Source organism: Oreochromis niloticus, linkage group LG14 (assembly GCF_001858045.2).
Source record: "Oreochromis niloticus isolate F11D_XX linkage group LG14, O_niloticus_UMD_NMBU, whole genome shotgun sequence".
Classification (NCBI taxonomy): domain Eukaryota; kingdom Metazoa; phylum Chordata; class Actinopteri; order Cichliformes; family Cichlidae; genus Oreochromis; species Oreochromis niloticus.
In genome coordinates, this window is record NC_031979.2 from 10,664,936 (window position 1) to 10,690,433 (window position 25,498).

A 25,498-nucleotide genomic window follows, 5' to 3' on the forward strand; every position below is an offset into this window, starting at 1 on the left:
GTTATTTCCCATATATTTATTTGTATATATATATTTATATATATATATCTTTATTCTATACAGTTGTAGTCTCAATAGTCTTTTATTGACATACAAGGATCGTAGATAAGCTTGAGAGGTACGAGAGAGCGAGGCAAGAGGGAGTTTAATTTCTTCATAAGATGTTTTGGCATTTAACAAGACAACAGGAGAGCACGTCACAGACACCCACCCACACGCACACACACATTTGTAGCACAGGACACATACACACCACTGCATGCACACATAAAGGGGCTGAACACCTCTAACCCGTACAACATACTACCTGAGGTGTACACACACACGTGCGCACACACATACACACGCGCACACATTCGCACGTCAAAGGGAGAATGAGGAGGAGACAGGCATTCACAGGATTACATTAATACCAGACTGACTAGTAAATACACATGTACATGTACAGTACTCGCCATATTTTTAATTCCTGCTCCTACATACACACAGATACTCTCTGGAGCATGCATACACGCACACACGCGCAGGCACACAGATTTTTTTGGTAGAAAGTAAATCGCAGTAACGCTGACTTTCAGACTGTGATACTGGTAATGGTATTAGCTCTGATCCATATTTGGCTTCTCCTACTGACAGATACGCAGTACGACGGCAGAGCGCAGAGCATGAGTGTAATTAAACAAAGACCATCGGCACTGAGTCTGGTAATGTGTGGTGAAAGATGCAACGACAGCACTGCTACATTGTAAAATAAACTCGTGTTATATTGCAGTTACAAGAATGAATACAAGTGGTTACTTTCCACTGGTTATTATAACAGTCCTTCTTCTACATGACCACACACAGTCACAAACGTACACATTCATACCACTACCAGACAGTGTTTCACAGTGTAGGAACCTCATTGCAGATCTGTCCTTCCTCCAAGATGCCACCAAATAAACACAGGCTGACAGTCAACACAACAAAACCACAACAATATTGAAACGACTTTAGAAACAAGAACAGAACAGATATCATATATTTGGCTTCAGTAACAGATGTAAAAGATACCTGAATTTGCTACATATTAGAATGCATAACTTAACAGCATTAAATAAAAATACAACCATTAACAGTCAGAGCAGAGAGGACTGTAATGTATTTATCTGGCCTTCGCTGACTGAGTTCATTGTACAGTATCTCCTGTTTGGGTATATGTTTTACTGTCTACATTAAAGAAATTGTGTCATACTTATCACTTATTATATAAAATTACTGTTAGAGCTGGGTGACCTGAAGAAAAACCTGGTCACTGAGTGACTCTGGTGACCCCTTTTAGGTGGGACAGAAATGAGAAGGTGACCACAGAGACTCTGCAAAACTTAGAAAAAAAACAAAAACAGCACGAGGATCCGATCTGAACCAAGCTAGACATATCTACTAATGCCTGGCTTCAACTAACTCCGTTTACATTTCTACAACTTGGATGGAACGAGTGTAGGAGATGCACGAAAAGAGGCAAAGACGGTGAAAGGTAGCCCCCTTGTCCTGTAGTTTTGCAGTATGTCCAGAAGAGGGCACTCCAGGTAGGTAGAGTTGCACTTTTCTTTTGGTCAGGGTTTGGTCAGACTGCATTTGTGACAATAAAATCCCTGTGGCTGTCACCGCCGGGCACTGGCGTGATGCTTTTTAACAGACGCTGTGGATAAAGAGTAAAAAAGAGACAGAGAAGAAAAAAAGACAGAAAAAAAGAATAAATCATAGTGACATATAGAGTAAATAGAGCAGTTTTAGTAGTGACAGTGCTATCATTATTAGTTACCCTGCCAATAAAACATCAAGAAGTATCTATTGGTAAAATATACACTGCTTGAAATAAGATCTTAAAAAGAGCATATTTGTCAAATTGTTTTGTTCTGAAACAATGTAGAAGAACACAAAACACTTTCAATTACTGATAAAACACAGCCACCTGTTTTGTCACGTTTCACTTACACGCTCGCCATCTCCGTTCACATGTACACAAAAACATGACTTGTGATTGTCGATCTGTGTCGGTGTCATTGTGCACCCTGGCAGCAGAGTCAATACAGAGTGACAGGCACAGAAGGTCTGTCTAGCGGCCTCTTTGATGTCCTCCTCCCTTCTGTCAACCCCTCACACAGGGTTTAACAAGATTTTAATATCAGTGATGACAATAACGATGCAGACTTTTGCATTCGCTCTGCATTCACAATGCATTATGTGCATTGCAAGGTGTTATACAAAACACCCGCTATGTGTCTGCTGAACACAATTTGATGACTGATTTGTTTTTTGATGCTGCAGCGCTGCTGACGGACGGGGTCCGGTCACCTTTCAGTTACAGCAACGTGACAGGCTACACATCCGCTGCAGGGTGTGTGTGTGCGCGTGTTTGTACGCCTATTCTATTTGCTTTTTTTCTTGCTAATCTCTGGCCCGTGCCTCCACCTTGTTCCTTTGATCTCCAGTCATGTGTTCACAGGAGAGAGTAAAACCTGGCAGCACATGGAAAAGAAAAGGGCCAACAGCAATCCTTTGTTGTTCCAGAAATATCAGTTGGTCAGGAGAGTAGACAGGACAGATGGAGAAAAACAGAGTTAGGAGAGAATTCAGAAATTCTGCACCTGTTTGAATGTGCCCTTAGCATTAAGCAGGTGGTAGACCATGTAAGAGGGCACACAGATGAATGACGACACCCCGATGCAGTAGCCCAAGACAGTAGTCCATGGTGGGTAGTGGTAATCAAACAACCTGACCTCTGGAGGGAAGGCCAGGAAGCTGATGATGATGAACTGAGAAAAGGAACAAATCAGAGATCAGACATAATGAATGAATGAAATATCACAGTAAATCTGACCACCTGTCATCTCAACTTATAAGCAAATGACAGCTGCTCAAACTATTTTGCCTTCGAGGGCTTACTCTTCAAACTGCTAATTCGAGCAACTAATACAACTTAGTGTAAGTGTGCAAATGCTGTGCATGCCACTGACCAGCAGAAAGCAGGGGCAGATGGCCACCCAGCAGACCCTCCAGAAACAACCCGGGTAAAAACCAAGCATGACCTGCACGTCATTACAGAAACGGTTGGTGCCTGCAGAATGAACACAGACACATGAGACACCTCAGAGTCAAATATCAAGAGCGAACATTTGTCTCATTTCTTCTATGTGAACTGACAAGGCAGCTGTGCCACAAATGAAGCTCAGAACTATACACTGTATTTTTATCACTTATTTACGCTGTGATTCTCATTAAAGTCACAAATTTCCACCATCGCCACAAAAATCACCACTCACCGTAGAACCAGGACACAGCAATGACTTCCAGCAGCACCACAGTGATGACTGCAGGGCCCGTAGCGTACTCCTCAAACAGCTTCACTACGAACGCTCCTCCCTGAGACACGACACGGACGAACAGGAGGAGAGTTATTTCTGAAACGTTTTCTATGAATGACTTATGCAACTTGTGAAACAGTGTTCATCTGCCAAGCCTAAGACAATGCAGACAATTTAATTGAGCAGAAATCTGTGGTGGTCACTGTCTTACTTTAATGAGGGTTGGAGATACATGGATTACTGAGGCTGCTCTAATCTGATTTTCAGCAGATTGTTAACTGTGACACGTTACGCTGCATAAAAACACAGCAGCAAAATTCAAGCTTATTTTACCAGTGTGAGCAATTTTCTTATAAACTTATCAATATACTGAGTGAATGTGACTAATTATGGAGACTGAATAATGACATTTTTAAGCTTTAAATGTTTTGTTAGTAACTTGCATTCCTTTTTGACAGTAACGTGATTATTCCCAAATATACTTACATATGTAAGCGTAGAGAGAGCTCCAAGGTAACACACACACACGAGGCCAAAGACGAACCACTCTCGTCTCTTAACCAGCATATGAGGGAACTCATCTAGCATAGCTGTGATTACCCCTTCCAAGCCTGCAAACTGGGGTCAAAAAGATAGTAAAATAGAAGAAAAAGATCAAGTTGAGGAAAATGAAATCAGGTGTGTTTATTTGACCATGTTTTTAATACCTTTGTAAAGCACATTTTGACAGGTTTTATCTTAAAAAGCACTATATAAATAAACTTACTAAGATGGGGCAGAAGGAAAAGAAAGTTAGGGCAGCTATATGTCATATATGTGAAAATTCCACATCTGTGTTATGTGCTAATCATCCACTGTTTGTCTCATCTTGCAAAAGCTGCAAAGATACATAGCTTTGCTTCTGGACTCGGTGTTGAACTGCTCCAACACAAAGTCATGTACACCGACATATTTTGCAGCAATATCCTCAGTCATAAAATCAAACAGCATAGCATCCCCGTTGAAGGTTTTACAGTGATTATCAGCTCGTGATAAGAGCTTACGGATCTCTCCACCTGGCTGCCTCCGAGCAGATAAACAAAGGTTTATGGAGACGAGACCATCACACAACAGTGATATGGAACTCCTATCATTTTGTTTTCACCGAATGTTATTCAAAATTGAACACAGAGGACAAATAATACTCAGTGCTTTAAAGGAGAAATGAGCACAACTGTGAAATCACTGTCAAAGTAAAAGAGGAATCCCCTTTATAAGAAGACAAATATGAAATGTCCCCAAGAACTGGGAGTTAGGCAACAAGTGAATATTTTAGATTAAAAATTAAATGCGAGCAAACCTAAAGAATGCTGTCTGACTTTAACACTAAAATGAGTCATCGGCAAACTAACCGTGCTATCCAGACCCAACATGATGATCATGAGGAAGAAGATGATGGCAAAGAAGGTGGCAGCAGGCATGTTTGCTATGGCTTCTGCATAAATGATGAACAACAGACTGGGACCTAGAGAAAAAAAGTGAGACCTGGTATTTATATGCCATCCAAACTTCCACCAACAAACATTGGAGATTCAGTTGTTTATTCTGAATAAATTTCCAACAAATTGACTTCGGATAAAGAACTTCTTGCAGTGTGTTGGTGCAGGGCCCGACCTGCATCCTTTGCCACAGCGTCCACATTCTGTTGCCTCATCTCAGCCATGTAGCCCAGCACAGTAAAGATGACAAAGCCAGACAGAAAGCTCGTCAGACAGTTCACTGAGCTGGTGACCAACGCATCTCTGACAGAGGAAACAAGTGTTTAGCAGGAAGATGGCAAAGTTAGAGCACCTATGCAAAGGATTTAACCTTCTGGTAGTTTCATCAATAAAGATATGTTAATATTCATGGTCACACACATGTTAAATAAGGGATTTGAGAGATAAAACATTTCTGCTGAACTTCAGTAACCACAGAGTAGCATTTTGACATTAAGCAAACAGATGTCACTGATTTATGAACTCAATAACAAAAGTTTTTACTTGTAGCAGTTGTTGTGAAACGGGTTGTAGCTGGCAAAGGCAAGGAGCACGCCAAATCCCGGACCCAGAGAGAAGAAGATCTGAGCTGCTGCATCAATCCAGACCTTTGAGAGAGTGAGAAGTAAAGTGATGACAAATAATGATGGGAGAGAAAGACACGCGTTTAAAAATGATTGAGGAATAAGAGAAAGAGGGCAGGATCTGAGCTCGCTACATATGTTGATGATGGACCTTGTCACACTGAACCAACAGACTCACAGTAGTGGAAAGCAGCTTCTCCCAGTCAGGTTTGAGATAGAAGACGACACCCCTCCAGGCCCCTGGCAGGGTGGCCCCACGGATGAGCAAGATCAGGAGGACCAAATAGGGAAAGGTAGCAGTCACCCAAACTACCTAATATAGAAAGCAAAGAACCTTATTTTCTTTAATTTTAATAAACCTTTATACGCTTAAAAATGTGTTTCCATGGGATATTCAAAAAGAAGCTCTTCACAATGTGAAATCACTGACTATGTTACTGTACAATAGATAGTATTAGACAGCATTAGACACACTAATGCTGGCAGCAGTGGATGAGTGAGCCAAGGATCCCCGGGGTTTGACTCGGTAGACCGCTGTTCCTCACTGGATGCTGGGCTGTGATTGCCGCTGGTGCCTGCACCGTCGGGCAATGTTCAGTGCTCTCCCCTGTCGGATCGGATGCTATGCTTTTCGGGCAGCTGTCACTCTTCCTGGCCATTGCAGGGGCTTTGCTCCTGGCCCTGTTTTGCCCAAGAATTGAGTCCTGGAGGACATGCTAGCAGCAAACTAAACCACTTAGACTCACGACTAGTGGTTATAGGCTGTGTGACATCTGTACTGGAGATAATTATTGTCTGGTTTTCAAACTAACCCTGGGCTTCTGGCTGAATGTGATGCTTCCTAAGATGGATATGATTAGAATCTGGCCTCCCTTCAACCGGTGCTGATATAATTGTTGTTTCTGTGACTTGGATATCCAAAGCTATACTGGATAAAGACGTGGCAGTTGATGGATTTAACATTTACCGCTCAGACGGTCCCAGAAAAGGCACCTAAGCAATTTGAAATCTTGGCCTTAACTATTAATCTGTTTGGTCAGTCTATGACAGTTGTTGGCTGCTATCGGCTTCCATCTGCTTACCCCAGCACGTTACCTTCTCTGGTTCAACTTTTATCTGAATTGAATTTAAATGAAATCATTCTGGTAGGTGATTTTAATTGGGACTGGCTTTCTTCTGTTTCTGTTGATTTTAAGGCACACTGTTTGTTTTTAAGTCTAACTCAATTTATTCAAAGCCCCACGCACCTTAATCCCAAATCCCCAGATAACTCTTCTCTTATCGACCCTTTATTTAACCAATATGCCGCATAAGTTTTCCACATTGGCAGTTTTTGCCAATGACCTGAGTGATCACTGCATAGTTGGTGCTGTGAGAAACACCAAAATCTCACGCTCCAAGCCCCACATCATCACAAAAAGAAATTTAAAGCTTTCAGTGACCAAGCTTTTCTTCACGATTTATTCAGTTTTAACTGGGGTCATATTACACTGCCTGATAATGTCAATTTAGCTTGGAAATATTTCCAAGAGTTTTATCTATTTTGTGGACAAACATGCCACTTCTTGCCAGGTCAGGCCCTGGTTCAATTCGAAACTGGCCGGTCTCCTACATGAGAGAAACCAGGCCTGGGCAGCTGCGAGAAAATCCGGATCCGATGATGATTAGCTATGTTTTTGTCAGCTGCGTAATCAGTTTACAGTTTACTGCCTCCATCAGGAAGCGTACTTTCTGACTTTAACCACTGAAAGTCTAAACGACTCTAGGAGGTTTTGGCAAACTATAAAGTCTCTCCCTGCCAGCTCTCATTCCTCAGAGCTACCTCTTCACTTAATTATTAACTTCATTCCTGTGTCAGACAAAACTGAAATGTTCAATTTTTTTAACAAACACTTTGTTGCTTCTTGTTCTTTGTTTAGCACAGTATCTGATGGTAAACCTTCTGCATCCAACTCTGCTAGCAGATCGGTTACTAACACTCTTTCCTTTACACCTTTCATGGTAGAAGAGGTATATGAGGCTTTGAAGAGCCTAGGCACCAAAAAATTAGCCGGTGCTGACAGTCTTTATCCTTTCTTCTTGCGTGTGGCAGCAAATATCATAGCTGAGCCAAGAACTACTGTGCAGCTCTTTTTATTGATCTATCAAAGGCTTTTGACACTGTTGACCATGGCGTTTTAGGTCAGAGATTACTGGAAATAGGCCTTTCAGTCCGAGCAGTTGGCTGGTCCTCTAATTATCTTTTGGACCATAAGCAGTGTGTGCAGCTCAGTGGCCTCTCTTCCAGTTTTTAAAATGTCACTAATGGAGTGCCGCAGGGTTCTGTCCTGGGGCCTATATTATTTACTATTTATGCCAACCGTGTTGCACAGAATCTAGATGCATCTGTTCATTTTTATGCAGATGATACACTTATTTATTGCTGTGCTCGTACCATTGACATGGTTTTCAAACAATTACACCTAGCTGTAGTCTCAGCTCAGTCTCAGCTGGGTCAGCTCAGACTTAAACAGAAAAAACCAAAGTCATGCTGTTCTCAAACAGAAAGAGGGTGCTGGCAGTATCCTTCTCGTGTATCTGCTCAAGCCATTTCTATTGCAACTGTGGCCTCACACCTAGGTAGCGTGATTGATGAAAATCTTTCCTTCAAGCCACACATTGACCATCTATTGAAGAAACTGAGGTTCTTTTTCAGAAACAGATCATGTTTCTCTTGCACGGCAAGGAAAAGGCTTGTTGCCACCACTTTTTTACCCCTCCTGGATTATGGTACATAATTTATATGAAAGCCTCTGCTCACTCTCTTCATCTTTTGGATTCTGTCTATCATGGGGCATTAAAATTTATGACTGATTGTAAACCTTTAAAACACCAGTGTACTCTATATTCTCTGGCTGACTGGTCCTCATTGGTCTTACGCAGGAATGTTCATTGGTATCATTTTATTTATGAATATATTTCTAATTTACTGCCCTATCAGAGTACATGTTACGTAAACAGTTTAGTCATAGACTGGGGTCTCCGGCCATCATTACATTCACCGTTAAATCAGTTCGTACAGATTTTGGGAAGAAGGCATTCTCCTTTTCTGCCCCGTCTTCATGGAATACATTGCAGACGGATCTCTCAATTGATTTCACTTGCAGACTTCAGACTTATTTTTAATAGGACTGTACACATTAGACATATTTAGCTTCTTTTTTTAAATATTATTGTTGCAATTTTAACATGTTTGTCTGGAGCAGGTATCTCATGTAAATGAGACACTGGCTCTCAGTGGGACTACCTGTATAAATAAAGGTTAAATAAAAAATAAAAATGTAGGATTTACAGTATAAATCTATTTCTACCAGTCTGTTTTACTCCTTTATCTGAATATTCTTGCAATGTTTAAGAGAACATAAGGGCACGAACTTTATGTCTAAAAACGGTGCTATATTGCCTTAGCTAGGTTCTGATATTCATTCCTTTCTAATCAACTTTTCCACACTCGATGATGAATATAATAAGGGTAAAGAGAGGACAGGATAACTGCTGTTCTTTTCTCTGCCCGTATGTCTCCATCCATCAATCCATCCATCTGCTCTAACTGACACCCCCCATCAGCCATGCAGGCACCCCTTCAGCTACCTTTCCAGACGTCTTGACTCCTTTCCAGATGCTGAAGTAAACAATGGTGAAGATGAAGAGCAGACATAAAGCCAGTTGCCAGCTGATAGAGCCCAACTCGTGCAGACCTGGGGAGAGATGGACCTGCAACACCTGCCGGCTGGAAAGAGAAAACAAGAAAGGGCGTTTGTGTTGAAAGTTGAGGTTGAATGAAATGCAAAGAGGAGAGACAAGGAAGACATTTTATGCAGATGAATTGACAAGAGAGGACAGGAGATAAAAAGTAACTGAGTAGAGGTGAAGAAGTGTAGGAAGTGGAAGAGGAGGAGAGCAAGCAGGAAGGGTATTGTGCAGAAGTAATGGATAAAACGCAAAAACAATATGGGATTAGAGACAAGGGAATGTTGGAAGATTAAGGAAAGCAGAGGTGAAGGAAAGAGCACGGAAAGAAGGAAATGTGATATGAGCGGACCAGCGAGAAAAGAAAGAAAACCATCAGTACGTAAGACAAGACTATTACTATTCAAAAGGGTTTAGACAAACTTTATCGAAACTTTTGTTAAAAGCTGAAAAAAAGGAGTCAGAAACAAACTGTAAGGTCAATGTGTGGGCACAGGTTAAGCACCAGGAGCTCAAATGAAAAAACTGAGACATGAATTGTGCTAAAAAACAGGAAATTCTGGCGCCAGACTGAGTTGTGGAATCTGTTACTTATAAACCTGCGTTAGGAAAAGTCAACTCTGCGTCAACCCTGAATCTGTCTCCGCAGTCGGACGCAGTGCTGATAAGACTGAGCCCGTTGACTGCATAGACCCTGAACAGTCAAGAATAACAGAGACAATGTTTTTTAAAGACCATGACTTAATCGCTGCAAAAACAGCCCATTAAAACCTGGTTAACTCTTGGAGGGCATATATTTTATTACTGGCTAATACCAAGCATTACTTTATATTTTCCCATAATCCAGTAATTCAAAAACTTGTTCTCTCACCTGCTCCTAAAGGGGCGGTTCATACTTCTGTGTTACTTATGCACTCATAAGGAATCTCCAATCAGTCATTCGTACCCTGAAATACTCAAAGTTCCTGCACTGTTTTCACCACCAGTAAGTGAATTTTTAGGGGATGATGGTGGGGAATCTGTCCCACACACCACAACCAACCCTGGAATTGAAGTCATCCTCCCTTTCTTCACCTGACGTCTCCCTCCTGCGTAGAGCTCCCCCTATGCCACTACATCTGACTTACATGCACTTACGTATAGAACTCCTCAGCAGGGGACGTAGAGGAGTTGGACCAGGACACGTTGTGGTCTGAGGACATGTAGCGGTTACAGTTGGCTGTATTCCAGGGGTTGGTGCAGGTGGACCAAGGCAAAGTGGCCCGGAATGATGACAGTAGGTAGTACAAGGCCCAGGCCATGATGGTGTTGTAGTAGAAGGCTACGTAGAGGGCTATGATACAGATGGCAAAGCCTATCCCTGGGTGATTTGAAGCAAATAAATACATAAGTGACACCAAATCACTCACTGCCCACATCACTCACATACATCAGTGGGTTATTTTTTCAAGCTAATTCAAGTTCCCTTTGGGTGAGTGTGTGACATTTCCAAACAACGACGATTTAAATACTATCAAATTTCTAAGCATCTGGCATTTGGCATGAAAATGTGACAATTTCCATAACAGAGAGTCAGAACATCTCACTAGAGGTGGGGGGGGCAGGGAGGTTAAATGAGCTGTCTCTTGGACTTGGATGATTTAAAACTGTCCTTCTTCGTCTTTTTTTTTTTGTTTTCCTACCTCTAATTTTCCCTTCCCTCTAAAGATATCTTCTTCCATGTTTCATCCAAGCTGTTGCTTTTGACTTTCTCCCTCTAATCGGTTCTCTCTCTCTCTCTGTACACCCCTCCCTATTACCTTTGAAGATGGGACAGATGTGTTTCCAGATGGAGATGCAGCCACTGCGATGAAACTGGCCGAGAGCTAGCTCCATGTAAAACAGAGGCACCCCTCCGAACACTGCCATCAACAGGTAGGGCAGCAAAAAGGCACCTGGACAGAGACGTTGGAGAAATTTGGGAGGGAGAATAAATGCGTGACAATGAACACGTGTTGTGGGAGAACAGCAAGAAGCCAACTGCACTCAAGAGAAACTGAGCTCTTTCACACACCATTTAAGAACACTCTGTAAAAATCCTAAAAGGTGCCAAAGCTTATTATTTATATAGCTCAATCTATTCAAAAACAACACTGCTGTATTTATTATGCTTTGTGGAGTTATTTTTGCTCAAATCCTATCATAAAGGATCTCGACATTGATGTTGGCTTTGTTCTAAAATATGAAAGTAATAAAATTAAAGGCCTAACACAGATGAGCAGAAGAACATCAGGACAGCAGCCAGATCTCCGACTCTTCGGCTTTTGCGGGGTGTTTGATAACACATCGCTCTCTCCTTCTTGCTATCTGATTGCAAACTTATTTCCATGTGCACGTGTTGCATTTGTGTGTGTGGACGGGATGGTGCTTGTGCCTGTTTGTGACATGAAAGCAAAGATAAGGGCTGATTGAGCAGCTGCCTGGGAGACAGGTTATTAAGCAAGGAGAAAGACACTGAAAAAAACACAATTAATACTGTTGCCTCTATCAAGTGTCCCCAGTCTTCATCTCTACCTCGCTCTGTGAGGCACACACACTCACACACAGAACACAGGAAATTGCAAAGGTTTTATTATTGCAAATTCAATAAAAAGAGAGGCTGTGTTTGCTGCTAGGTGAGGATCGGCTAGTAAAAGAGCAGGGCAGACACAAGCGTGGACTTTGTGAAGACATACCTTTTTGTACCTCCGATTGCGCAAGAAATAAGCTACATCAAAACACTTATCCATACACAACTTTGTTAATTGGGGCACTCCTTGTAAGCTATTAAAGCATTTATTGGGAAGTACCACAAATCATGCTAATCTAACTCAGACTTTAATAACGGCAAAGCTCGAGAGCAGTCGGCCGACTTCAGCTGCTACATATAAAGCACATAATGTGAATTACAGAATACACAGCAGTGAGTATGAAAGAGCCTTTTCTTCTGTCTAATCCTTCAAATCCTGTTTGCTTTAGCATGGGATCTGACGTGTCGTCTCTCTCTCTCTCCATTCCACCACACTTTATGTCTCATTCTCCCCCATTTGACCCGTTTCTCCCCTCCAAACATGTTTTGCTTCCTCACCTCCTCCGTTTTGGTAGCAGATGTATGGGAAGCGCCAGACATTTCCCAGGTCCACGGCGTAGCCGATCACGGACAGCAGGAAGTCCATCTTTTTGCTCCAGGTTTCTCTGGGCCTGTCCAAGCTTGTTTGCTGGACCATCAGAGTCCTTAGGCCTCCCAGAGGTGCTGAGGATCCAGTACCGCTTCCGGGTCCTGCGGCTGTACCCGCAGCGCAAGCTGCAGTCCCTGGGCCCTCCCTGGGGCTCTGAGGGGTGGATGTTGTGAAGCCATTGGACACCTGCTGGCCAGAGCCAGATGTCATGCTCTTGGGACCTCTGTCTGCAAGCCCATCAGCAAGCATAAGTCTACCATTTTCACGCTGTGTCCCATCCTCTTCTCCCCCCATGTCCTCACTCTCCTTGTCCCTCTCTCCCTCATTCTCCCCTTTGTCCATTGTCAGCATGCTCGTCATCATCATATCTTTTGTCTCCATTGGGTTGTGTTGATGTTCGTGTTGGCAAGGTAGTTAGGGGTGGAGAGCGGTTCTCAGTGACAATGAAGGGAATGTGGTGCTGCTGTCTGATATGGTGCCCATTAGTGGAAAAGAAGCTTTAGGAGAGGGGTGTAGTGAGAGTTTGGGACAAGACTGGGAAAGACTGTCCTTCTCATGCAGGTAAAGGAGATAAGGAACTGGAAATGAAAGCTAAAAGAAGAGAAAGGGGCCAGATTGAGGGGGTGTGTATGTGGAGAGAGGACTGTAATGTTTAAAGGTCTGTTGAGCAAGAGGGAATAAGAGCGGGCTGCAGGACAGACAGAGGAGGGTATACGAGAGGAGAGAGATGTGTTTGAACAGGATGTGGCTAGCAGAAAAGTTACAAGAATCTTGGATCTATTCCACAAACAGCTCGTCCTCTGAGGCCCACAGTGATGGTGCAAACTGCAACACACAGAGGGGAAACACACGTGTAAATCACAGGATAAGAGCTGATCTTTTTTTAATTACTTTTCAGTAAACCTAAATAAAAATAGAGCAGTCCTCAGGGCAGTTTGCTTTTTCTGGATGAGACAATGAAAATGAAAATGGCTCTAAAAAAAACTCCAAAACAAAACAGGACAGAGTCTTGTCTTACATGATAATGAATAAGAGGATAAATCCTTAGAACAGAGGAAATTGAGGGGATTCTGCTGCGACATGTCGATTCACTTACTGGAGCCTTCTACTTCTGTTTCTCATTTTACGCTATCAGTTGCATAACTTGTTTTGATGCTTATCTGACCAAAGTAAACTGGGAAGAAATTAGAGAATCTAAATACCAGCGCCAGCAGCACGTTTGAAGGCAGGAAATGCACACAAAAAAAAGGGGGAAGAAAAAAAAAGGAAAACAAAAGAGCATCTGTGGACATGCGCTAGAAACGATGCTCTCCAATTTTCATAGTGACAACAAACATTGGGCAAAGATTCAACATCAGTCAGATACTCAACAGGTTGTTCTTTGGTTGCCATGGTGCTGAAATATGTTTAGCAGTTTTACAAGAAAATAAAGGTTAAGCTGAAAAACAAGACTCACGCAGCATGAGAACCAACTTTTTATCTCCTTAATTTCTAATGCAAATTCTATTTTTTTAATTTACTCATGCAAATCTAAACTCAGGCAAATAAAACTAAACATGTAATTCAATCTGAAGGTGCAAACAGTTCTATAAATTCATCATAAAGCACATCATAAAGTTCACATCTCCTAAAGCTGTGTTTTTTTGTTCTTTTTCTTGTTTTGCAATAGAAATTAAATTCCGACTCTAATAATCCAAGATGCTTTCACATGAGCGATGGGTCAAACTATGACATCTGTTCAAAAGTGGATTAGTTTGTTTATAGTGTTAGCCCAATTAGTAATGAACTGTAAAATGTGGGAAGACACAATTTACATGGAATGCCATTACCTTAATGAACAACGAGTGTCCAGCAGTTGTACACGGCACGACATTCATTCCTCACCGACATCTGACTACCACACAACAAAGGACGCCGTCAACTACATGGACTCTAGCACAAAAAGAAACGCTGGATCGCTTCCACTCCACTCAAACTTTTTTCTTCTCCTCTTTGCAAACCACACTTTTAATTTCTACCGAAAACAACCCCATTTTCTTCATCACAATAACTTCCATCTGAATCCTCACCAGTGTGAAAGAAGTACTGCGTGTTCCTCGATTTTAAAAAACGCGATGGAAAATCTGTTTTTGACCTATGATGACATCAAAGACGTGAGAATAAAATGAGACAAAAAAAATAAAAATAAAAATCTCCTCAGCTACACTTACCCCACAGAGATAACAAAATGTATGAGCTGTCACACAATCTCTCAATAAGTGAAGGAAAACAATGGGAAAGGTCTCAGTATAATGCTATTTTCTGGACTCTATGTGCAGACAAACTTCATCACCAGGGACCCCCCCCCACCAAAAAAAAAACAAATAATAATGAAAAATACATGAAGACCCATTGTTAAAGACTTAAAAAAATCAACACTACAGACTGATACAGTGGTGCAAACTTTAAATTCACTGGTCTCAACAGGAAATTATTTAATCTCTTGCCGTTTCACAAAGTCATTTTTAATAAAGAAAGAGACGGTAAGATGACAACATCAAGATTTCAGTAACGATAGACTGAAAGAATACGACATGTGAGAAAAATACTAATGAGACATTATAAAACAACCCAAATTAAAACCAAAACCACTCTCTGCAGCAATCTTACTAACTTTTGAAGTAAAAGCACTACAAATCAAACCAAAAATCTAAAGTTATAGGTTTTACTCAACCTGCATGCATACGTTACCTTTAGAGACAACAGAAGAGGTCAAGAAGAACATGTGGCGCTTGAATCATATGTGAAGAGCGGCAGCAAGAACTTCTACCCAAAACTTAAAGAATCCCGTGGAATGGCAAAAACTTGCCAGAGAAACAGCGTGCCCTAGCACATCAGGACACCGTGTTTGCCCATTGAGCTCTCAAACCTCTCTCATTTTTCTCTCTCTCTTTCTCTCTCCCTCCCTTGTTGTCCCTCTCTCTCACTCACTCCACAACCAACCGCACTTCCACACACACACACACACACACACACACACACACGCCTGGTTCAGAGAAGCACAGCCGTGCAGATGTATGCACAGATGGATGCATGGATGCATGCAATCAGACAGAAGATAATAAAGAATCATTAGGCGAGCACAGACCTGCACATCACAGTATCAAGTTTTTGCTTTGATACACTGATAGTACAAACAGAAATGACGAACTGGAGCACAGATCCAACATGGTATGGTCATGGCAGAACTGTCATTAAAGCGCAAACACAGCCACACAGTGCAGACAGGGGAAGTCCTACCCTCGAGTAGTTCTTCTGGCATTGTGGGGCTCTGTGTCAGGGTATGTCTTACCTGCACACACACACCCCAACATACTACACTGGTAAAGCACTGCTGTGCTGCAGTGCTTTTACTCCCCCTCTTTCCAGTTTTACTTTTAGATTTTGTGAATCTAAAATTTCTTCGTTTTTTACTAAAGATTTTAATGTGCACCTGCTCTGCAGAAATGCAGTCTTTGCTGCTCTCACCCTGGTTGCATACATACAAGTTTTCCAACCAATTTGACTGCACAGTTGATCTCAAATACATTTTGCAAGATACGGTTTCTGTTCAATGCTATATTTGATTCATTTACAAGCTGACTTCTGTTGTTTAAAGTGCATTAGCAATCTTTGGAATTAAAAGCTTCACTTAAACACAGCTTGCTGCTCCGAGCCTCTGAGCAGCTGAATCATCTTGCTTACTGTACTTGGTGCAAGGCTGTGGTAGTCCAACTGTGTTCTCTGTACCTATACTCCCCCAGGTTATTGCTGCAGCTTAAGCATTTTTGCTTACTTGAGCAACAGTTCAAAAGTATTAAATACTCTCATTAAAGCTGCTTTACATATCAAGTTAGATTGTGAGAAACAGAAACTGGCAGACCCCATAACAACTGGTGTTCATTAACATATCTTTTATATAAAATAAAAAAATATTGGCTCTGCAATACTGTTATGTCAACATGTAAGTGCATTTCCAGCCTGCCTGGGTGGTGTGTGGGTGGACGGGGGCACATAAATCTGAGGGCTTATGAGATGATTAAGTAAAGAATTAAAAAAAAACAAAGTTATGTTATCGTCAGAAATAATGAATATTTTAGTTTGTTGTTTCTCTGTTATTTGAATGAAACCATCTGAGAACGTATTTATCTTTAACAAATTTTTAAATATGCTTTTATTTTTGATATTAAATAAAATAAAAGTCGGGATTGTAAGAAATGCATTAAAAGTCCCATCTTGGTTAAACATTACCACCACTGTCATGTTCACACGCAGTGCAGACAGACACAAGCACAAGCATGCACAAACACTTTCTCACGCACACCCATGCTGTATAAACCATATCTGCACTCACACAGCTGAGGCAGAGCAATACCTGTCATGTGTTATTTAAGTGTTAAATAAATAATTATATGATAATGCAAAGTCTCCACTCCCGGTGAACCATATGTAAGTTAATAAGTAGGTTTTTTTTTTTTTTTCCCCCAAGAATCCCAAAGAGGGTCTCAGTGTATCTCTTACTCTAAAACAACTCAAAGCTTTTGGGCTCTGTGCCAGCTTCTAACAGCCTATAGTCTGGACCTTAGACGACAGGAATGTTTGAGTGAAAATAATGTGCAGTATGCTTTGGCAACTCTCAGGGGGTTTCCTGAATGATTTTGGACTCTAGACCGTAGAACACAGTCAACACTATTAGCCAGCCTTCCTTTTGTTCAGATTTTAATCTGAACGGAACATACCTGACAGAAATGATCAATCAGATTGGACCCAACAGCCAGTTTTTCTGACTAACTTAATGTATTAGAAATGAATAGCTAGATAAAGACAAAATTACCTTTGACTATGTTTTTTATACTGTGGACTTCTGCCACTATCTGGCTGACATCAGGTTGGGCTGGAGCCCATCCCAGCTATCATAGGACAAAAGGCAGAAAGCAGCCCGTACAGGTCACCAGTCTACCACAGACAGACAACCATCCACATATGGCCAATTTAGAGTCACCAATCAACCTAATGTGCATGTCCTTGGACTGTGAAGAGAACCCACACAGCAACAGGCGGATAAAGCCGGACAGTAGATTTGAACTTAAGACCAATGTCCTACTCACTGATTTGTGAGAAGCCAATATCCTGCTGTATATCAACCTAGCTTAAATATTGATGTATCGTATCCATCTGTCAGTTATAGTGCATATTTTTAAGCATTATCTCTCCGTAGTATATTTGGCACAATAAAAGATCTTCCAAAATAATCTAAGTAAGTTGAGAGACACGGGTTAAAATAAATATTATATTTAGGACAGTTATTCGTAACATTTGTCTTGCATCAACCCACAAATCCACTGAACATGTGGTGTCACCGTTTTGCAGATTTGACATGAAGGTAAATAAAACAGAGCCTGATAGCTGCACATAATGAAAATAACACAGCGCAGCAAAGTATTAATACGCATAACAAAGCCTGTTACTTCCTGACTGAAGATGTTGCAGTAATAAAGGGTAAAAGCAGACGATAGCACAGAAAGAAGGGGGGGATTTTCCCATTGAATAAGAGACAAAAACACTAAAAAATAATTCATGAATCTTAATGAAGTCCAATTGTTTGTACCCTTTTATGTTTTTTTAGACTTGTGAGAGTAGTTTCTCCTAGGTTCCTGACATCACACCAACTTTAGTTCTGGCTAACTGAAAAATAAACAGTGCAGGCAGGAATGGGAGGCAAAAACCATTCAGTGCTGCACAAACAATTTAACTAGAATGCGGGACCTTTTGTAATAATACTCCCAAGAGAAAAACAAGTTTTTATTTTTCAGATTGAGGTGCGACCTGATAAGCAGATGTGCAAACACAAATTAAGTGGCTTTATTTCCTTTACGGTTTCAGTGTTTATAGGGGTGACTGGGCTTTGCTTTCATTTTTGTTGTACTTCTTCTTATTACAAAACAAAGAAACCAGTTTAATTCACAACCCCCTGGCTTGATTTGTCTGCTTTTTGGCACCATCAACACATTTTCTGTCCTGGTCTGTACCTCTGACCTCCTCTGTGTTTGAGCTTAAATTTGGAAATCGCAATCCAAGTCATCCAATAAAGTAACAAGTGGTAATCTAGGAGCCGAGAGATTACGCATTAAGCAGAATACGTCAGACACAAGCACAATGAACACTGGTACAGCGAGTGAGAAATTTGATTTAGCCCTTCAGTGACACCTCTTCAAATATAAAAATGGACAGAACTGCAGCTTTTTCAACACATTTCGACACATTTTCATAAGACAATCATAACCTTATTATTGTGCTCTCTCTTGAAATCACAGAGTGATTATACATATATGTGCTTTGAACTTAATACTCCTAACCCTCCTCATAAGCTCTAATACAAGTTTCAAAACACAGAAATGTAGTCAGACTGCTCAACCTAAACTTTGGCCAATAACAGCCCATCTAAATGCTTGTTGCTGTGCTACGATGACAACGAAGTGCTTGCTGACAACAACTTGCAAATATGAAAAAGTGCTGAATATGATCAGATGCCACGTGCCCATTCAGTTTTATTTTCTTTATAAGATGTTGCCTAATTATTCTGTAGACCCTGTCAAGACATCAACTATACTTTTAGTCAACTGTGCCAAAAGCATCCATTAATACAGGAATTTAATGATATTGATATGTCAATGGAAACAATGTCTTACAGTCACACACAGAGGCTTTCAAATGTTATGACCCATGTCTAAACTTTAAATGTGTGTGGGGGGTAAAGAACTGTGCTTAAAGAACATAATATAAAGGTGAAAAGTACAAAAGCAGCCCTTGGAATGGTGCATCACAGCCTGTAGTCACAATGCCACAGGTTAAATTCCAGCTGGGACACAGGTTACAAACTCTGTCGCTTCCTCACACTTTCCTAACTGAGTCTTCAGTGTGATTTAGTTTCACAAATGAAGTAAGATAATAAATAATAATATCAGGTTTATAAGACAAAGATATATGTTGTCACTAGGAAACAAAGGCTCTATTGACTACTAGACGGCCAACACTTCCTGCCAAATAAACACTTTGCCAGCACAACTTAGGAGCTTGACCTCTTACTTCAACCTCAAGTGGTGACATAAGCTCTCGTTGGGACGGTGGCACAGCCACTAAAACTAAAGGCAGTCCTACAGGTGTCCAAGGACAGATTACCAGCTTGGTAATAACAGCAAATTCTGCTACAAGCATTATGAAGTTATACTATTAAAATAAACACGAAAATACAGTCTGAAACAGCCTGGGGCGTAAATGCTAGCAATGGAACTAAAAGAGAAAAAAAAATTCCCATTATTTTCTGGTTTATGATGGTGAAATATATATTTGTACAATGGGTTAAAATAAATGAAGTTCAGTTCATAATTTGACTCTCATTAGAAATGTCCTGGTGACACTGAACACAGCATCTTTGAGATGTTGCAGATATTTTCCAGGGAGGCTGAAAAAAAATGACCGCCTCATTATTTATTTGATTAGCGATTATTAGGCTAAAGGCTATCCACCCTAGATATTCTTCATTGCTATGAAAGGATGTTGAAACTATCTGCAAGCACTTATTCCTATTTCCCTTGAAACTACAACAGTGAGATTCAACTAAAACTTGGCAGAGTTATAATCTGTGGGCAGTTGATGTTTGTGTTAATTATTTGAGGATTTTCTCAAAACTGAGCAGCTTAATGTCCTCGAGGGAACAGCTAGAGCTGACCTGTTGAGCAACGCCACACATTACCACTGGAGAAGTTACAACCACACCATTCTTTATTCTGTATTACAAAACGCCTGCCACGAAGATTGAGAGCATAAAATACAGAAGAATGCAAGAGGTGCTAAAAATCATCGAGAAGCTTTGATTTGGCGTGCATCGCACTTTTCGCTGAAATATGAACCCATTACAGATAATTACTTCCATATTCATTAATCCAAAAACTGAAAGTTTGTCACAAATCTGGCAGCTTCGAAAAGTACAAATCCACATAAAAGAGATTAATAACAGCGATAAGGATGAACCCTTGATATCAGAGGCCCCAAAAGGAAATTAAACTACTCCCATCCAACGCTTACATAAAAATACAAAAAACACCTCATCTCCTAAATCCCTCCTGGTGTTGCTGAACATTTACACACATGCAACAGGCCTATGTAAAGATCTCACACACTCGCTGGATATGAATTTACAGCTGAGGACTGATTACAGTAAATCGTATATGATGAACCTGCTGGTGAGGAGTCCAGGCAGAGTAGTCTTACCTTGATATTGTTAGCAGGACAGCGCGCATTGCCCGTGGAGCATCCGGTCATCTGGACCCCCAAGACGTTGCCGCCGACCAACGCCGTCTAAACCCAATCACACAAATCACACATGCCTGGGCTTACAGCGGGCCGCGTTCTGCTCCGCCTGGATTTAAGACACAAACACTCGAGCATGCAACCGTCCGCTCACACCCAAACACACACGCTGAGCTTTAGAAAAGGATACTTGACCCTAATCCAGCACTCCTTGGTGCATATTTATAAGGGTCAAAGAGGAATGAGAGAGGAGCACGTGTACATTAATTATGCTGCATATGTAAAAAGGAAAAAAAAAAAGCAACATGATGAAACACAAACATTATGAAGTGAGTGTGAGAGAGATTTTTTTAATGTCCCAGGCTGTCTGTGCCCTGGTCTAACTAACCCATTTACGGCCACCTGCAACCTATCCTGCCAAATGGACCGGTGCCAGGTACAGTAGTACAGTCAGTCTACTAGGCCTGTATTGTGTGTGACAGACATGAAATGAAAGAGATAAAAGGAGGCATCCTGAGCAGAGAGGGAAAACAGTCACAGACATGTTGATATTAAATTATAATCACTGTGTCCTCGTTCCTTCTGTCTCACCAACTCTCACACACACAAACTCTCCTTCTTGTTAAAGGCCGGTGTTGAACGTCATTCCAATCAGCATCAGCTGAAGTACTAGGTTAATCCTCACGGCATGCAAACCACACACAGGCGTGCAAACACACACACTGTTAAAGAAATGTGAGGCAGTAATGAGACCGGTTGTGCGATGACCATTCCTGTATGGTTCAGCGATGGGCTAATTCTTCCTGTCAGACACAAACGGCTGTATGTGGAAACGATCATAAGACTAATTTTGATGTCAGGACTTTTAAGCCTGGGTGCACAGGTTCATAAGTTCACAGGCTTGCTTTGTAACACACCGTACGAGAAGAAAACTTTCAAGAGAGGCAACAGGTTGCAAAGGAGGAAAGCACTCACATCAAATGGCCATTAACCTCAACAGTGCAAAAACAGAAAGTTAAAAAAAAAAAATCCTCATATTACTTGTTTAGAGGTAGGCTGTTAGCTTGTGTCTTTACGAAGAAACCTAGAAGACACTGTAGAAAATGTAAGGCAAACAAAAAGAGAAATGTCCTGACATGAACTACAGCTTTGAGGATAAAAGCAGCTCCTCACTTCACTTCTCACAAACTGCCTGTGTTTTTTTTAATTCATTCCATTTACCATATACTGTTCACGGTAAATTGACTGGTACTAATATAGTTAAAGCTTTTCTGCGTTAACCATTTAAGTACATGTCTTAGAGTACTTACTGGTACGTCTAAAGGTGTCTAAAGGACTGGTTCTATGTACATACAAGTCGATTTAACACTAATAGTAAATGGAATACACCAGTTTGTATTGAAAGTCTTCGGGCAGGTCCATTTACCATTAATAGTAAATATTCTTGTGCTTATATAATAAGAGGTTTTCTACAAAAACTACACAAGTGTCAGTCTTATAGTACTTGCTAGCACTGGTGTTGTTAAAGTAGAAAAGCTAAAATTACACTGCTCAGAAACCGTAATTAACAAACACGTTTGAATCACTTTATAGCATCAAGTCAGTTAAACTTGTGGGGTATTGAGCTGGTCAGTTAAGTAGCGAAGAGGGTTAACAATCAGTTTCAGATGCTTTGGTGTTTATGAAATTAACAACAGGTATACTAGAGGGGCAACAATCAGACAGCTCCAAAAAGGAATGATTTTACAGATGGAGGCCGCAGACATTTTCCACTCCTCATTTTGCATTTGTCTATGGTCGGTGTCTCTACTGGTAGCATTAGGTGATACCCTAACGCTACCAGGTGAGCCCTACCAAGGTTATACAGGTAGTCCAACTACCATAATGGGGTTGTGCCACTGCTAGCAGTTTTGCTGTGTTCCAGCAGAGCATATAGGAGATTCCAGGAGACAGGCAGTTACTGTAGGAGAGCTGGACAGGGTTGTAGAAGATCCTTAACCCATCACCAGGAGAAGCATCTACACCTTTGTGCAAGGAAGAACAGAATGAGCCCTACAAAATAACCTCCAGCATGCCACTGGTGTGAATGTCTCTGACATGACAATCAGACACACACTTCATGACGGTGGCCTTAGGACCCAACTTCCTCTAGTGGGCCCTGTGCTCACTGCTGGAGCTGGATTAGAATTTACCATAGAATACCAGAATTGTTACCTGTGCTTTCAACAGGTGGGATCAGGCTCACCCTGATAGAGGGTCGCAGACATATAAAGGTCTGAAGAAGCGTGAAGAACATTACGATGCCTGTAACATCGTTCAGCACGACCAGTTAGGCGGTGAATCAGCGAAGGTCTGGGGAGTCATACCGATCGAGGGACACAGAAACCTCTACAGGTAACTGCACTCTGACTGCCATTAGACACTTTTTCACACTAGTCTTTTTCCTGGAGTCATTGTCAGACCCTACACTGGTGCAAAGGACTAGCCCGCCATTTTTCCACTCTGATTTTCAGGGTATCTTTGAATTCTCATTTCCAACAAATGATGTGCCATGCTCTCATGCCTAAAACATAACCCAGTTGATATCAGTATAGATATCCAGCATGATTTCTTTCCCTCATTCAGACTTGATGCGTTCCTTTCAGTTTTTTGAGCAGTGTGTCTAAGTAATCGTGTTTTAACTGTTAAAGGTAAATGGACTGGTACTTAGAGCTGGAGCTTTTCTACTCTGAGCATTCAAAGGACGCTGTAGGACTCAGCCTATCACGCACTCTCATGCCAGCATTTTTTCTCTATATCTAAGCGCTTAAGGAAACATATCCGATGTTACTTCTGGGGTTCACTATTTTTTCCAAGGATACGTCAACACGCTGGAGTAGGGAATAGATCCACCACTGAGACACACAGGTGTGTTACTTATCAATAAACTATGACGTCAGAGATATCTACAGTGCGTTTCCTGCTAATAAAATCCTCACCCAACTCGGCAACAGTAACACTTTCGCTGTAATACATGAAAGGAGGAAATAACTGACTAACACCCAGTTCAAAAGTTGAAAGCAATTGCCAAGTTTGCAAACGAACCCTCTTGTGACCCCTATGAAATACTCAGCTGTTTTATGTGTCGCAACAATAAACAACAGTTTTAGCGCTTAATTTACTGCGGTCATTTGGCTAGTTCACACAAGAACAATAACAGCTAGCTCGTTAGCATAGGTGTGACAATATAAACTATAACCTAATAAAAAAAAAGCAGCCTTTGGATGATAACCCACTATTATAAACGCAAAGTCTACATTGAAAATTACACAAACCTTAATTTGTCTTCATAAAACTGTTGTGCTGAGTGTTGAAATCTTTTACTATCAATATCTCCCATCAAAAGGTACAGTACTCTTCTCCAGGAGATAAAAACAAGTTACCTGTTGAACCTTGAAGCCTGCTGATTCGTGATAGGCTGTTTGATGTCCCGACGCCCAGATTAACCAATGAAAATTGCTTCACTTTAAAACAAAATAAAAAAACCCACTTTGGTACAAGGGCGTCAATTCTTTCACACTTAACCTCTTCTCTTTTCTCACGAAAAAACAGTTCTGCATTCAAATACCTCTGCATGGGGTACTGCAATAATGTAATGTAGGCCCGCCGCATGTATAAATGTGTCGCCACAGTCGCTCAAAAGTTTGGAGTAGGCCAGAAAATTTCATTGGAAATGTAATCCAGACACTGACTGACAGAAAATAATGATTTCTAATGCCAGTTCTGTCCTTCCAGCTTCGGTTCTGTGAAACACAGAGATGAATTGCTATAATAATAATTACTCTGCCCTCCCCTCATGAACATATTGTGAAACCAGGAGATTTACCAGCTAAGATTTACACACCTCTCTAAATTAAACCCAGATAAAATGCCATTCCTCTGAGGGGTGATTTCTAGGGAAAAAATTTGCTGGGCCATTCGCTGACTGTTATAAATACAGTCAGCGGTTAAATCCTACATGATATATCTAGCTCCTGTAGTGTACAGATTTCAAAAACTACTCCACTGTTGCTATAATTCACATCTGACTTAATGGTGGTGTGTGTGTGCGTGCGCGTGTGCGTGTGTGTGTGTGTGTGTGTTGGGGGGGGGTCAAGTCAACCTGCAGGCATTTGGCAGAAATGACTAAGACAGATGGAAGAAAACTGAGGGGGGTAAGTAGAAGTGAAATAGTTATAAAGAAATATAATCTGCAGATGAAGGCCAGAAAAATGGAGTGCCAGACACAGGACGGGGCGGGGGCAAGGGGTGGGTGGAATAAAACTATTAGAAGTGAAAATAAATTAAAGAAATGTAAACTGATCGGTGGGAGGATGTAGGAGTAACAGTTCACGCTTAACCTTTGTGTGAATATATCAGGGATTGTTATTCTTCTGCTCATTTGTCTCCAGTGAGCAGTGCAGTGTGACAGGGAAAAATGCAGAAGTGGCAACAGCTAGAGTTATTGAACCTGCAGCAAAAATAAAAGGCTTCATCCGAACCAGACATGCATCACAATAAATACACTCATGTACCAGTTACGCACCTTCAGTCAGTCTGTGTTCTCCATCCCAGCAGTTTTTCCTTGGACCCGTTGTTCAAACAGCTTCATTTGGTTTATCAGTGATCTAGATTAGATTGCATAATATAGGATTTCCTAAGACTAGCTAATGCGTCTTACTTATCTGCAGTTTGGGTTTTTTTTTTTTTTTCATCCTGGATGAAATCACCCTGATCCAGATGCAAACTTTTCACAATTAGCACATCCCGATTACCAG

General features: G+C 41.2%; 1 protein-coding gene across 5 annotated transcripts; it reads right to left on the reverse strand.

The window, feature by feature from the left end:
* Positions 1–568: 568 nt before the first annotated feature.
* Positions 569–24,099, reverse strand: slc6a4a (solute carrier family 6 member 4a). Of its 5 annotated transcripts, none has more exons than XM_013266852.2 (15): positions 24,017–24,099; positions 20,664–20,811; positions 12,284–13,199; positions 10,977–11,111; positions 10,315–10,537; positions 9,079–9,217; positions 5,627–5,761; positions 5,369–5,472; positions 5,001–5,128; positions 4,739–4,851; positions 3,834–3,965; positions 3,306–3,405; positions 3,000–3,100; positions 2,631–2,798; positions 569–1,681 (listed from the first exon to the last, which is right to left on the reverse strand). In XM_013266852.2, exons 3-15 carry the CDS (start codon positions 12,753–12,755, stop codon positions 1,607–1,609), a joined length of 2,025 nt encoding a protein of 674 aa, XP_013122306.1. In that variant the 5' UTR covers positions 12,756–13,199; positions 20,664–20,811; positions 24,017–24,099; the 3' UTR covers positions 569–1,606. The 5 variants fall into 5 exon arrangements, with proteins under 5 accessions (XP_013122306.1, XP_005464643.1, XP_013122308.1 ...); XM_005464586.3 differs by having other exon boundaries at positions 20,664–20,750; positions 24,017–24,096; XM_013266854.3 differs by lacking the exon at positions 20,664–20,811 and having other exon boundaries at positions 24,017–24,070.
* Positions 24,100–25,498: the final 1,399 nt, after the last annotated feature.

What these genes read in the sequence shown, in the direction of transcription:
- slc6a4a (XM_013266852.2), bottom strand. Translation starts at nt 12,755, where the DNA reads ATGGAGACAAAAGATATGATGATGACGAGCATGCTGACAATGGACAAA. An exon ending in TTTCACAACAACTGCTACAA is followed by an intron (nt 5,129 to 5,368) that starts GTAAAAACTTTT and finishes TTCCTCTGTCAG; the next exon opens with AGATGCGTTGGTCACCAGCT. An exon ending in TGCTGTGTCCTGGTTCTACG is followed by an intron (nt 3,101 to 3,305) that starts GTGAGTGGTGAT and finishes TTCATTCTGCAG; the next exon opens with GCACCAACCGTTTCTGTAAT.